The sequence below is a fragment of the Aethalodelphis obliquidens genome, unplaced genomic scaffold, assembly GCF_003676395.1.
Source record: "Aethalodelphis obliquidens isolate GAN/ISIS:26980383/991018 unplaced genomic scaffold, ASM367639v1 scaffold62, whole genome shotgun sequence".
In the NCBI taxonomy this organism is placed as follows: domain Eukaryota; kingdom Metazoa; phylum Chordata; class Mammalia; order Artiodactyla; family Delphinidae; genus Aethalodelphis; species Aethalodelphis obliquidens.
Window position 1 is genome coordinate 8,422,951 of NW_020838006.1, and position 14,803 is coordinate 8,437,753.

The 14,803-nt window shown below is 45.1% G+C and overlaps 1 protein-coding gene across 7 annotated transcripts in view; it reads left to right on the top strand.

The window, feature by feature from the left end:
- Positions 1 to 11,945: 11,945 nt before the first annotated feature.
- Positions 11,946 to 14,803, top strand: part of GOLGA4 (golgin A4) — a 105,266-nt gene continuing 102,408 nt past the window's right edge. For 4 of the 7 annotated variants that reach the window (XR_003429016.1, XR_003429017.1, XM_027088271.1 and 1 more), the window contains exon 1: positions 12,170 to 12,364. Coding sequence is in view for 3 of the 7 variants with exons in the window: in XM_027088271.1 (XP_026944072.1) it covers positions 12,293 to 12,364 (72 nt within the window). In the remaining 4 variants the exon portion in view is untranslated. Of the gene's footprint in view, positions 12,365 to 14,803 lie in introns of all 7 variants that reach the window. The other 3 variants (XM_027088273.1, XR_003429019.1, XR_003429018.1) reach the window with 3 other exon arrangements.

The window sequence follows — 14,803 nt, forward strand, 5'->3', positions numbered from 1 at the left end:
AGCGAAGGAGCTTCTTATTCAGATTCTTCTCCTTGGGGTCAAAGATAGAACTCAGAAACTGAACGACACTGGTGGTGTTCCGTTCGTATCGCTTCAGTGTACCTCAGCCCATCGTCCAACTTTCGGTACCAGCAACTCTCTCTGAGGCTGTTCTCTGGCCACTGAAGCCCACTCTGCTCACCTGTGTGACAGGCTGCAGGTGTCCAGGAATTATTGTCCCTCCCCTCCCCCTCCCCCGTCTCCCCACTGGCCTTCCACCAACAATTTTTTTTTACGATTTTGTTTTGATGTAGACCATTTTTAAAGTCTTTATTGAATTTGTTTTGGTTTTTTGGCCATGAGGCATGTGGGATCTTAGCTCCCTAACCAGGGATCAAACCTGCACCCGCTGCATTGGAAGGTGAAGTCAACAACTGGACTGCCAGGAAATCCCCTACTAACAATGAATGGAAGTTAGTATAAATACCAAAGCTCCTCATCCCTCTGGGAGGAAATACCTGAGTGTAAGTCTACACTGGCTCCCAGAGTTCCCCATCATGACTGTGTTCCATCTGTCTCCATGGTAACTGGCTTGATAATGTCCAAGTCCCCTTTATTTGGTTGCCTTTCCCATACAGTCTCACTTCCCTTCCTACTGGTGTTTCTTTAGCTTCCAAATGAACTACTTGCACTTGAGTCATTGTCTCAGCTTCTGCTTCTAGGGGACCCCAATGGAGATGCTGGGTGAAGTTGACCAGGGGCAATGGTCACCAGGGACTGGGTGATGTGGACATGATGCTGGCAGCCTGCTGCCCAGCCCAAGCCCTAGGGTGGTCATCAGGGTTCAGAGGCTGGGGCAGCATGCTTGAGCCTCCATCTCTGCTGAATGATTAGTTTAATTCTGGAGTGAAGGTTATTGGCAAGTGTATGAGTCATGTAACAGGTCACTTACTTCATATCATTCCTATCAGTTATGAAGCTGATACTTTACTCTCCATCTGTCTTACTTTTGTGTTTATCTCTCAGTTGGCTCAGAACTTGAAAGGAGAGTAAGAGGTTACTAACTCAGCCTCCTGAAACTGTTACAATAAGCATGGCAAAAAGATAGGAATTCTAGATGAGCAAAATCCAAGGAGCTGGGTCAGAGGGTGGTTAGATGCTGGCCACTGGCCTGAGAGATGGAGTAGATCTATGGTCCACAGAGGCAGAGGCAGAAGGAGGTCCTAGGCAGCATTCCGGGATAAGAATTCAGAAACAGACAAGGCAAAAGCCAAATAATGAGAACACCTGGGGATGCTGGGATGTGATACTTTTGATGAGACTAGAGCTCAGTGATCAGAACTGGGTCCTTGCATGGAGGAACATCATGCATTCTGGTCAGTCTGGAACTAGTCAGCTGCCCCCTTTATCAGGCTCTGACTGGACCTGGGAGCAGGAGGCTGGGCTGCAGCTGTGGACAGAAGGGAAACAACAACCAAGGAAATAGGCTGGTACTGATGGATTCTGCCACCAAATATTTAGAAGACTAGCTCAATTCTATCCTTGCTTGTAAAGGGGCAACACTGTGCTTTGTCAAGCCACAGAGAGGAAAATGCCATTGCTTATTCTCTTTTCTCAGATTTTGCAGACATTAGCCTTAAAAGACTTCCTGCCTGGAAGGTTCCTCTCCAGGACCATGGCAGCTTCCATGGTCTCACCCAACTCATCTTGGGATGGCTTCTGCATGTCCTGGAAGAGGACGCGGCCACTGCACTGGTTTTGCATCTTCAGGGATGCTGGGTGCCCTCACACTTCTCCTCAGCCAACTTGAGAAAGAAGTGGTCCGCACCCCCCAGAACCACATGGTTGTGGCTAAAATAGAAGCCCAGGGAGAGGTAGGTGAAGGAGGCCTGCAGGTGTAGGTTGAGTAGGTGGTTGATGGTGACCTCCACCTGGGTGGAATAATTCTAATGAATCTGAGCTTATGGTTGGTCAATAAGAACCTAAGCACAAAAAATGGTGTTGGCTAGTCCCTGAGGCAGAGCACAGCTGAGAAGATAGTCCCAGAGGTTGAGAATGGAAAAGAAGTTGATGGGTGGTCAGAGGCTGGAAGGAGGGGCATCTCTGGTCTGTTCTGTCCAAGCACTTGAAACAAGAGACAGATCCTCGGGACGCGCAGGCACACTGTCTCTTCTATCATCATCTCTTTCTGGATCAAAACTTTCTCTCTCATGGGTCTCTCCAATCAGTATTTACGCAAACTCAGGAGTCTCCCTAAATCTTTGCTTTCAATGTGTTCAGTGGACCAGCATCATCGGCATCACCTAGGAGCCTGCTAGAAATGCAGAATCTCAGGCTCCACCCCAGTCTGCTAAATTACCTGCAGTTTAACATGATCCCCAGGTGATGTGCATGCACAGTAAAGCTTGAGTAGCCCTGCTCTAAACCTCAACCAGGCTTCTCTTCTAAAAATGCAAATCAGTTCTTATCTAATCTCCCCTAAAAAACCCTGTTTTCCCAGATACTTTCCCTCCCTCCCTAGCTTCTGCAACTGCTAACATTTCCTCAAACTCATTTTCCAAGGACCCTCTTTGGCAAACACTGGGCAAATGGGCAAAGTCATTGGTCCCACCTTGGAGACAGCACCCGACTTCCTTTCTCTGTGAATTTTGCCCTGGGCGAGGCAGTCTGACCAGAGTGCAGAGTCCTCTTGTAGAGGATTCTGAGCTCTTAATTGTTGCAGAAGTGACCTTTTCAGAATGTGCCAGTGATTTTCCAGTTTGTTCTCAGCTCCACACTCCACTCTTCGTATTGCAAGTGGCTGACCCTACAACTATGTTTCCCAGGCTCCCTTGCCAACTGGGTGCTGCCAGGGGGAAAGCACTGGCAGCAGATTGAGAGTGGGAGGAGGAGAGTGTTTCCAGGGAGGAGGGGAGTGTTTCCAGCGAGGTGGTACCACCTTCTTGGTTTCAATCCTGCTCCTGGAATATGCTAACACTGCCTCCTGCCCTGGTTCCTCCAACCCCAAGGATGGTAGCGGTTCCCTGCTCTTGCTAATCTCCAGGTTGCCTTCCTTGTTTGGCTTTTTGGTTTTTCCAATACCTATATAACCAGTTCCCCATACCTGGCATGGATGTGTTTTCCTGAGCGGACCCTGATTGATACATGGAGGTATCAGAAAATGGGGTTAGGGGCAAGAAGAACGTTTGAGAACTTTTGTATGTTGGCTTTTCTATTCCAAGCAACATTTATTAAGGGTAGTGACTAGCTAGGTGTGGCAGGGCCAGGGGCTGCCCTCTGTTGCCAAACCTCAGGCTGTGTACAGGGATATATATACAGGGAGAGGGGCTGGATGTAGGCAGAGCGCCATGCAGGGGTGGCACACCAGTCTCAGATAGGTGAACTCTACTTGTTTTACACAAGGCACATCAGGGAACATACTGGAAACCAGGAGGCAACGGCAGCCCACCGGTGCCATGAGCCCTCACCAACCATCACTCTAACAGTGTTTTCCTTTGCAGTCCAATGTCCTCCACCCTAGGGATTGTGAGCAAGTTTTAGGAATAGAGAAAAAGGCCAGTTCCAGAGGACAATCCTTCTCTCTGCACATGAGTGATTCTCTCTGGTGGTTGTCAGTTAAGTCACCAATTAGTCAGTGTTATCGGGCAGCTGCTGGATGGGGGTCAGAGGAGTTGTCCCCAACAGAAACCTCTTCATCTGGGAACAGGTTGGGGACAAATTTTTTTGGCCGCCTCCATGATCAGTCTTGGTTAGGCCAGCTGCTGAGTTGTCACAATTGGTGACAGTGAATGTCAATATTTTCACAATCATCCCACACAGCTGAGCTACATCTCACCCCGGCATCTGTCCCTTGGCCCTAGGAGGACAGGCAATTCTTTCATATATAACAGGAAAAGATACAAGAGAGAGACTGTCTTTTTCTCAAAGACTGTTCGAGTAGCGGGCCATTGCACCCTAAATAATGCCCTTTCAAAGGGAGAAAGAATTGGATTCTAGAATCACACACTTCTGGGACATTTAGAGAGGGCAGTTTACTGAGTATGATTTTTGCGAGATGATTGTGTAATGAAATGTAAGCCTCAAAGTCTGAGAGAAAGAAAATGTATTTATTCAGAATATCTCATGAGTGTTTGTATATGTATGTTGAAAGCCGTCACCCCTCAACTGTCCTATGATCAAGACAGGGGATGAGAATTATACTGTGTCTGGAAGTGCAGACAATGCTGAGGCTGAGAATGCAAGGCAGGTGGAGATTCCACACCTGGGTGTCCCTTTGGGGACCTGTGGAACTGGTGTGCCAGGGGTGGTCTGAGGTGAGAGCTCTCCCCGGGGAAGGAATGCTTCTCTGCCTTTCAGCCTTTTACAAGTGAAGATGCAGCTTGGCCTGGAGGTGCAGTGGGTGGAGGTTTTGACTGAGTCTAGAGGCCCCTGGTGTCTGCCCAGTGTGAGGGGAGGTTGACCCAGCACCTCCTGGCTGCCGTTGGAACTGTGGAGGGTAGCTGGCAGGTAATGACCCCTGATAGAAGGTGGACACACATGCTCTTTCTCTTCTGAAGGTCTAAAAGGTGAAGCCGCGAGCGTCCCAAACCCTCACAAATGTGTTCCACCTTTCCTTTTCTCTCTGGGTTGAAAAGCCAAGCCTGTTTCTTTGAATTATGCCTCATTCACTTTCGTTTTCTTCATCTATTTCTAAAGGAGCCTAGTGCTGGAACCCCTGGTTAAACTAAAGATCCTTAGCTTACATGTTGAAAACAAATCTCCATGGTTAAGAAAATGTCAGTAAAAAGTCTTTCTTTTTTAGCTCTAATTTTCTTAAATTAGAATTATGATCCTTGGACATCCCTGGTGGCACAGTGGTTAAGAATCTGCCTGCCAATGCAGGGGACACGGGTTCGAGCCCTGGTCCAGGAAGATCCCACATGCCGCAGAGCAACTAAACCTGTGCGCCACAAATGAGCCTGAGTGCGCTCTAGAGCCTGCAAACCACAACTACTGAGCCAGCATGCCACAACTACTGAAGTCCGTGCGCCTAGAGCCCATGCTCCGCAAAAAAGAGAAGCCCGCTTCTGCACTGCAGAAGCCACTGCAATGAGAAGCCCGCGCACTGCAACGAAGAGTAGCGCTACCCCGCTCGCTGCAACTACGCAGCAACGAAGACCCAACGCAACCAAAAGTAAATTAAAAAAAAAAAAAAGTATGATCCTTTCAGGATTATCGATGACAGAAAAAGACTTAGTGTTTAGAATGTCCTCTCTTTCTCCAAAGGAGGCAGTGCCTAGTAACCACTTTTTTTGGCTAAGTGCAAAATCAACTTCTTGTAACAATTGCCTCTCCTGTCCAGGACAGACTTAAGTGATAGATGTGGGGATGGAAGACTGGGGGTGTGGGGCAGGGGAAGCGCTGCTTCAGGAAAGGAGAGACAGATTGCCAGAGGCCTTGGAGCTGGTGGAGGAGGGTGGGGTCAAACAAGGCTGAGGTCCGCAAGGGGAGATTAAGACACTGACCACTGAGCAGCGGGTAGGGTGGTCTGAGGAGAAAAGAGATGCTTAATAAGATTATTTGGAGTGAAATACTGTGCACTAGACAATGTAAACCATGACTTTTGTTCCCCCTAGAAAATCTAGACTAGAAATTCTAGATTCTGGAGTAAAATATCCACATCTTTGGTGCTGGGTGTTGTATATATTTTACATCTTAAATATTCAAAGCATGAAGAAACACACAAAGCAAAAAGCGATATTGCACTTCCCCTGTTTTAATTAATCCCAATGTTCAGAGTTCACCTATCCAAAGCTAATAGTTTGATGTGTATCCTTCAATAGTTTTCCTAAGCATTTATGGACATGTACGTGATTGATTAATAATTTGGCTCAAAAAAAATGAGATTGACGGAGAAAAGGGAACCCTCTTGCACTGTTGGTGGGAATGTAAATTGATACAGCCACTGTGGAGAACAGTATGGAGGTTCCTTAAAAAACTAAAAAATAGAACTGCCATACAACCCAGCAATCCCACTACTGGCATATACCCTGAGAAAACCATAATTCAAAAAGAGTCACGTACCACAATGTTCATTGCAGCTCTATGTACAATAGCCAGGACATGGAAGCAACCTAAGTGTCCATCGACAGATGAATGAATAAAGAAGATGTGGCACATATATACAATGGAATATTACTCAGCCATAAAAAGAAATGAAATTGAGTTATTTGTAGTGAGGTGGATGGACCTAGAGTCTGTCATACAGAGTGAAGTAAGTCAGGAAGAGAAAAACAAATACCGTATGCTAACACATATATATGGAATCTAAAAAACAAACAAAAAATGGTCATGAAGAACCTAGGGGCAAGACGGGAATAAAGACGCAGACCTACTAGAGAATGGACTTGAGGATATGGGGAGGGGGAATGGTAAGCTGGGACAAAGTGAGAGAGTGGCATGGACATATATACACTACCAAATGTAAAATAGCTAGCTAGTGGGAAGCAGCCACATAGCACAGGGAGATCAGCTCGGTGCTTTGTGACCACCTAGAGGGCTGGGATAGAGAGGGTGGGAGGGAGGGAGATGCAAGAGGGAAGAGATATGGGGATATGTGTATATGTATAACTGATTCACTTTGTTATAAAGCAGAAACTAACACAGCATTCTAAAGCAATTATACTCTAAGATGTTAAAAAAATGAGATTGAAAACAATTTCTCTTCAAAATTTCAAAGGTATTGCTCCATTGACTACTTTTTTTTTTGCATGTTAAAATTAATTTTTGAACAGTAAATACATGCTTGGGGGATGAATTTGAAAGATAAAAAAGGATACTACTAATACTTCCAGCTGCCTTGTTTCCTGTCACTGGTTTCTTATGTGTATTTCCAGATATATTCTGTAATATCTATGTGTTTACAAATATAAATACACATATGTTGAACCATATGAAATTGCCATTTTTGAAGTTAAAAATCAGCAACTTCACGCAATTTAACCTAACACACATATATATGAATATAATTTTTTTTTTTTTTTTTTTTTTTTTTTGGTACGCGGGCCTCTCACTGTTGTGGCCTTTCCCGTTGCGGAGTACAGGCTCCGGACGCACAGGCTCAGCGGCCATGGCTCACGGGCCCAGCCGCTCCGCGGCATGTGGGATCTTCCCAGACCGGGGCACGAACCTGTGTCCCCTGCATCGGCAGGCGGACTCTCAACCACTGCGCCACCAGGGAAGCCCTGAATATAATTTTTAATCGCACTAATGATAGTGTGCTGTATACACTGTAGTGCGCTTTGGTTTCTGACTTAATGAAACATCTTGAGATCTCCCCATAACTTTGCATAGAGCTGCCTCATTCTTTTTTAATTTTGTGCCTATTTATTTGTTTTCATGGCAAACTGTTATTATTTTTAAATTTACATATAGTAAAATTGAATTTTAATTTTGATGTACAGTTGTGTTCTAACATCTGTGTACCCACCACTACAATCAGGAAACAGAAATATTTCAAACATATCTATGTCATCACCACCAATGACAAAGAATACTACTGGCAGGCACCTCAAACTTCCCTCCTGATTGTTATGCCTTTCCTACACCCCAAGACAATATTTCTCTTGACTTCTAACACCGTAGGTTAGTTTTGCCTACGTGAAGTAAAGGAGTATACATTTTTTTGTTTGCCTTCTTTGGCTCAACATTATGTAAGGTTCATCCATGTTATTATGTGATTACTATAGAACAATGAATTACACAACATTTCATTATTTTATAGCATTTTTTTGGCATGCAGAATAAAAAAAAAACCTTTCATATAAACTGTTTTTTTGTAATTTCTGGATTTTGTGCTATACTTAGGAAGGCTTTTAGCACTCCAGGGTATAAAATAAATCTTCCAATGTTTTCTTCTAGTGATTTAATAATTTCATTTTTTCAGGTGTGAGGAATGAATCCAACTTTTTTTTTTTTCAAGATACTCATTATTCCAAATACTCATTTAATCTTCATGGGAAATTTATGATGGATACAATGACACATCTTCATTTTACAGATGAAGAAACTGACACATACAAAAAGTTCAGTCATTTTCCCCTATCACAGAACTAATAAATGGCAAACATGGGACTTGAACCCGGTCAGTTGAGTTTAATGCCTTTGTGCTTATTCATTATACTACCCAGCCTTTCCACCCACACAGTATCTTGTGCACGAGGCAAGGATCCAAACATTTGCAAGAGTGAATTTGTTTACTTAGGAGTCTGATTATCACATAGTTATTCAGTAGGAGCAGAGAATTTGACACTTCACCTCCATTCCCTCAGCCCTTCTCTTTGTTACCAAGAGGCCTCATTCTTGAAATAAGATTTTTTTTTTCTCAGCCCAGTGTTGGGTTTTCCCTTCCAAGGACTCTTCTCATTAGATTGTTGAGTCATCAGCTGGGTAAACAGCCCTAGGACATATGTAAACAATTACAAAACTTAAAAAATTGAGCAGGGTGTGTCTCAGAGAAGAGAAGGAAATGTGAAACATACTACAGTTGGAGACCAGGATAAAGGGCAAGAAGCCTGAGGTCAGTTTCCACTTCGGTCACTGAGATCATATGACTCTGGGAAGGTCACTTTTTGGCTCTTCGTTTTGCAATAGCAATAATAATGTAGCCCTTCACTTTTCCTTAGTTTCCTTATCTCTGCCTACAATGGGAATTAAATTAAAAACAAAGATACCAAAAAAACCCAAAAATTCTTTAAAGAAAAGGCCCCAGGCTGAAAAGTAAGCTAAATTCCTGGGAGAGTCACAAAGTTTAGACACTGATGTGCAGACCTTTCTTCCATAGGAGGTCTTCCAACTGTTTTATAACTTTAATTTTTTAAATAAGTTTTTGGCCGTGCTATGTGGCATGCAGGATCTTAGTTCCCTGTGGAGTCTTAATCACTGGACTGCCAGGGAAGTCCCCATATAATTTTTTTTTTTTTTTCTATACGCGGGCCTCTCACTGTTGTGGCCTCTCCCGTTGCGGAGCACAAGCTCCGGACGCGCAGGCTCAGCGGCCATGGCTCACAGGCCCAGCCGCTCCGCGGCATGTGGGATCCTCCCGGACCGGGGCACGAACCCGTGTCCCCTGCATCGGCAGGCGGACTCTCAACCACTGCGCCACCAGGGAAGGGAAGCCCCCCATATAATTTTAATTTACGTAGCCATAAGATGTTCTTTTGCAAAATAAATATTAAAAACATACTATGTTTCAAAGTGTTCTGGTGAAGTACATTAAAACAGGATAGGAATACAAGTATTTCAGTCCGCTCCAGATCTGTTACTTGCTATAGCCAAAATATGTATGCATATATATTATATACATATATATCCCCCCCAACCTTACAAATGTTGGCAAATCTGGTATGTGAAGAACAACACAGCTGTAGCACTTTCACATTTGTGGATAAGTGCTCTCAATGTACAAAATATTTTTTCTTTTCTTTCCTTTTTTTTTCTTTCTTTGCAACCAGGAAAGAATATATGCTGGTGAGGACACTGGATATCAATCAGTAAATCATTTTGGAGCAAAGTATTGGAGAACATAGCGAAATCAATGTCAATGGTAGTCTATGCCACCATGGTAAGGGATCCAGAGGCAGTGTGGGTGGGTGGTGTGGGCATGGGCTTTAGAGCCATGAAAGCTCTGGGTTCAAATGCTGCCTACACCATGTCCAAGCTGTGTTACTTTGGGTGAAATTCTTAACCTCTCTGAGCCTCGGGTTTTTAATTTCCATTTTAAAGTTTTCATACAGTGAAGTTTAGTGTTTGTGGTATATAGTTTTCCGGGTTTTGACAAATGCACACAAAGTTGTATATCTACCACTATAGTTATGATATGAACTGTTTCATCATCCCAAAGACTCCCTCATCCTGCCCTTTTGCAGTTAACACCACTCTACCCCAACCCAGTCCTGGCCTACTCAACTCCTAGCAACCACTGGTCCATTCTTCCTCCCTATAGCTTTGCCTTTTCATAATGTCATATAATTGGAATCTGTTGGGCTGCATCCCACAGGCCTGCAAGCCTTGTACTTGCCCAGCTTCAAGACCAAAGAGAGTCCAGAGTCAGTGACAGAGACATCAGTGGTTTAATGGATGGGGGATCTTACATGTCTGAAACAAGGTCCTGGAGCGACACCCCACTGTGTGCATCAGGACACGGCACTAGTCTTTGCTTCCAGGCAGAGGGGAGGTTACCAGTTATAGGGAGAATTGACTTCCGGTTGGCTCATTGGTTACCAAGGAAACCAGCAGAGGAGCGTGCCCCTCACCTCCCCTTTGGTAAACTATCATAGTGGCGAGATTCTGATCTAAAGATGAGAACAATCACTAGTTGGGGCTGGGGGCAAGTATGCAGGCATTTACTGATGAAGGTCTATGATTAAGAGGGGAGGTCAGTCAAGTGAGTAGGGTGTAGGTGACGCAGGGACTATACAAAGAGCAAGATATATATGTATGGCTTCTTTTGGGTCACTCAACAAAACTTAAGGAGATCCATTTAGGTTGTTATGAGTATCAACACTCTGTCCTTTATACTTCAGAGTAGCATTCCATGGTATGGAAGTACCACACTTTGTTTATCCATTCATTGACCTAAGGGCATCTGGGTTTTGATAATTTGTGTCAGATATTCCCTTATAATATCTGTAGAATCTATGGCAGTAAGCCCTTTTTAACTCCTGATATTGATACTTACTGTTTTTCTTTCTATGAGTCTTACTAGGGGCTTACCAATTTTATTAATCTTTTCTAAGAACCAAATTTTAGTCTTGTTGGTTTTTCTCTATTGTCTGTTTTCTATTTCATTGATGTTTTGCTCAGTATCTTTTATTTCATTCCTTCTACTTACTTCGATTTTAGTTTTTTCTTCTTTTTCAAACTTCTTAAGGTGGAAGCTTAGATGATCGATTTTTCAATCTTTATTTCCTTTGCAATACAAACACATAATACTATTATTTTCCATGTAAGCACTGCTTTAGCTGAACCTCACAAATTTTGCTATGCTCTGTTCTCATTGTCATTCTTTTAAAATATTTTCTAGTTTCCCTTGTGCTTTGCTTTTTGGCCCATCAACTATTTGGAACTGTTCAGCATAATTTCCAAATATTTGGGGACTTTCTAGATATCTCTGCTATTGATTTCTAACTTAATTACTTTGTGGTCGGAGAACACACTACGTGATATTAAGCTTTTGAAATTAATTGAGACCTGTATTATGAATTAGCACATGGTCTATCTTGGGGAATGTTCTATAAATATTCCCAAAAAACCCCGTGTATTCTGCAGTTGTTGGGTCTTTTCGAAAAAGATCAATTAGGCAAAGTTAGCTGATCCAACTTCTCTATATCCTTACTAATTTTTTTGTCTACTTGTTCTATTAAAGACTGAGAGAGACCCCCAAGGACCTGGCACTTAGAATTAAAGATTTTTGAAGAAATATATGAAAATATACGATTTCTGTGAAATAAAAAATAAATAAAGGCGATGTCCAAAGACTGAAATCTTCCAATATCGGCCAGAAACATCTGGACCCTGGGAGCCCCGTGTCAGGCACTTCTTGAACCCTGGAAGAGTCCAGCAAAGGGAAGAGGGCCCCTCCGGGAAGCAGTAGGAGTACGAGACACTGAAGGCAGAGAATCCTAACCACAAATACTGAACAAAAGTACACTATCCTTCAGAGCCCTCGGCAGGTTCCCTGGGTCCCCTCTTCTCGCACCCCGGACACCCACACATGCGGTTCTTTGCGGCAGAATTGTCAGCCTTGCGGTCCTCAACAGAAGCAGCACCCTCCCCGCCAGACGTCGCAGCGCGGAAGCCCCGGTGTGCGTCAGCGTAGCTCAGGATCTGAGGGCATCTATGCACGCAGTGAGCATAAGCAGCGCAAACCCCTGCATCTTCCGGGAGCGACCCTGGAGCGCGCATGTGCGGGCCCGACTCCAGCTTGTCCCCTCCGGCACTCCGTAGCACTCCCTCGGCGAGCTCCACGTAGGCCGCGCAGGCGCCTTGGGCACACGCTCACCTGGTGCCGTTGTCGCCGCCGCCGCCGCCGCTGCCGCAGGAGCTGGATGGGGGGCCGAGGCCAACCGGTGGCACCCAGAAGAGAGAGACGCGGCGGCGGCGACGCCGACACCCGCAGGACGAGTGTGCCGACCCGCCCGCGAGGCCAAGGAGGAGAGGCGAGGCCCGGCCCCCGCGGTCCCTGGTGTAGAGAACCCTCCGTCGCCGCCGCGGCCGGGTCTCTCAGAGCACTCGCCCTCAGGTCTCATTCACATTCAGGAACCCGCGTTGCGCCATGTTCAAGAAACTGAAGCAAAAGATCAGCGAGGAGCAGCAGCAGTTCCAGCAGGCGCTGGCCTCTACTCTGGTACTATGGCCGCCGCGCTCTCCTAGTTCCCTGACCTTTGACCTCTAACCTGAGGCTTCCCCCAGACCCCGGACTGGGAAAGAGCTTAGGGCGGTCCAGGTCCTCCGTGATTCCTGACCCGGGTCCCCTATCCTAAAACTCCGTTCTGGTTGGGGGAGGCTGGATTCGTGATACCTGACCTTTGGTAATTTCCCCTAATGCCCAACCCAGTCTGAGAATAAGTGAGAAGGGCTCCGATCTTTCATGATTTTTGAGCCATATCGAAGGTTCCACCAACCATCCGAGACCCCAACTCAAGAATGAGGGCGGAATGGGAAAACCAGGGTCCCTTGTAACATCTGATCTCTCGACTGAAGTCCCCTCTCTGATCCCCGACCCGAGATTGAGTACGGAGGGGCCCCTGGCCCTTGACGAAGTCTAATTCCAAACCCTGGTCCAGGGGTGAGGGCCAGGGGTCGAGCCATTCCTGCCCAGGCTCATTGCAGGAGCACTGGGACCTGAAAGAGGTGGCGGTGTGGCCGGTGTCCAGCGCCCGAGGCTGTCACGAGTTAGTCACTTCGCATAACTTGGTTGATCCGGGACGGGCGGAGGGGCTGACACTGCGCGGCCCAGCAGGGCTTGCGCCTGTCCGCAGCTCGGCTCTGCTTCTTCAAGTCTCGTTAATATTTGTTTTTCACGAACGCTGTTGCTTCAGGAAATGACAGTTTTCAGGAAAAACGGGGCGTGTTAGTAGTGTTAATTTAAAGAAGCAAAAGCAGTTTCCTAAGCAGCTGTGATTGTGTGTTTGGGTGCTGGCAGCACGTGGTCCCTTCAGCAAAGGGGAGGGCGACTGCTAAATTCCTTCCCAGCCTTTCAGAGTCTCAACAGATGGAGCAAATCTCTTTCTTAACTTTAGAGTTTCTACAAGAAAGACTGTTTTGACTAATTTGGAGGCATTTCTAAACATCTTTAACATAACATTTATCGTATACAACTTTTAAATATAGCTAACTAATTAACAACTACTAAATCAAACAACTATTGAATTTATTCTGAAGCTGTAAATTGAAGTTGTTCTCTAAAAATGTAAAGCTCCCCTAGAGGGAAACAGTGGTTGAGATACACAGGTACATGGTACTGAAAGCTTGCTTGTTCATTCTCCCAAGTGAACCGTAAATAGTGATTAAGATTTCAGTACTAAAATTTTACTTTTCATACCATTTACCACAAGCTTTTAAATTTTACAAAACACCATTATTTAAGAAACAAAGGAAAAACTAAAATATGAGGTACAGATGAGGAATGTGGGGAAACAGGCGTGGTAGTGAATGTAAGGGACTCTATACATATCACTGATCCAGGATTCCACCTCTAGAAATTTATTCTAAGAAAATTTAGGATGTATTAAGCAGTTAGCCACATGGATATTCACTTCAGTGTTGTTTTTTTTTGTTTGTTTGTTTGTTTTGCGCGTTGCTGCGCGCGGGCTGTCTCTAGTTGTGGCGAGCGGGGGCTACTCTTCGTTGCAGTGTGCAGGCTTCTCATTGCGGTGGCTTCTCTTGTTGCGGAGCACGGGCTCTAGGCATGTGGGCTTCGGTAGTTGTGGCACCCGGACTCAGTAGTTGTGGCTCACGGGCTTAGTTGCTCTGCAGGATGTGGGACCTTCCCAGACCAGGGATCGAATCCGTGTCCCCTGTGTTGGCAGGCAGATTCTTAACCACTGCACCATCAGGGAAGTCCCGAAGTTCTGGATTATTGTTTTCAGAGTTAAGGATTTCTTTCAAGCATGAATTAAACAAATATTTTTTGATGGGACAGTCCTTTTATAACAGATTACACATATCCTTGTTTTCTCGTGCAAAGGATCCTGAATTTGTATAATATCAATTTCTTCTTTTTTTTTTTTTTTTTTTTTCCGGTACGCGGGCCTCTCACTGCTGTGGCCTCTCCCGTTGCGGAGCATAGGCTCCGGATACGCAGGCCCAGTAGCCATGGCTCACGGGCCCAGCCGCTCCGTGGCATGTGGGATCCTCCCGCACCGGGGCACGAACCCATGTCCCCTGCATCGGCAGGCAGACTCCCAACCACTGCGCCACCAGGGAAGCCCATGTCTTCAGTTTTGAGTATGAATTATTTTGTGTTGAAGGCACCATGCCCTCAGGAATTTAATGGTGTGTGAAAGACAATTCCCTTTTACCCACTCAGGAGGATTTGTTTTTGGTCTACTTTTTGTAATTACTTTGTAGCCTCCCTTGCTATCTTCCCAGTGGTGTTCTTCCAACTTCTGAATTGTTTGGGCTTTAAATCAAGACAAGACACTAAACTTCTAAAATTTTGTGTAAAATAAGGACAAGTACCTAAGAGATTCTTTAGTGTATTTTAGTGTTATTAACACAAAGTTTGAGACCTTTGTTTTGAGATTTTGGGGGCCTGTGTGTGCATACTTCCTGGTTCTTAGCT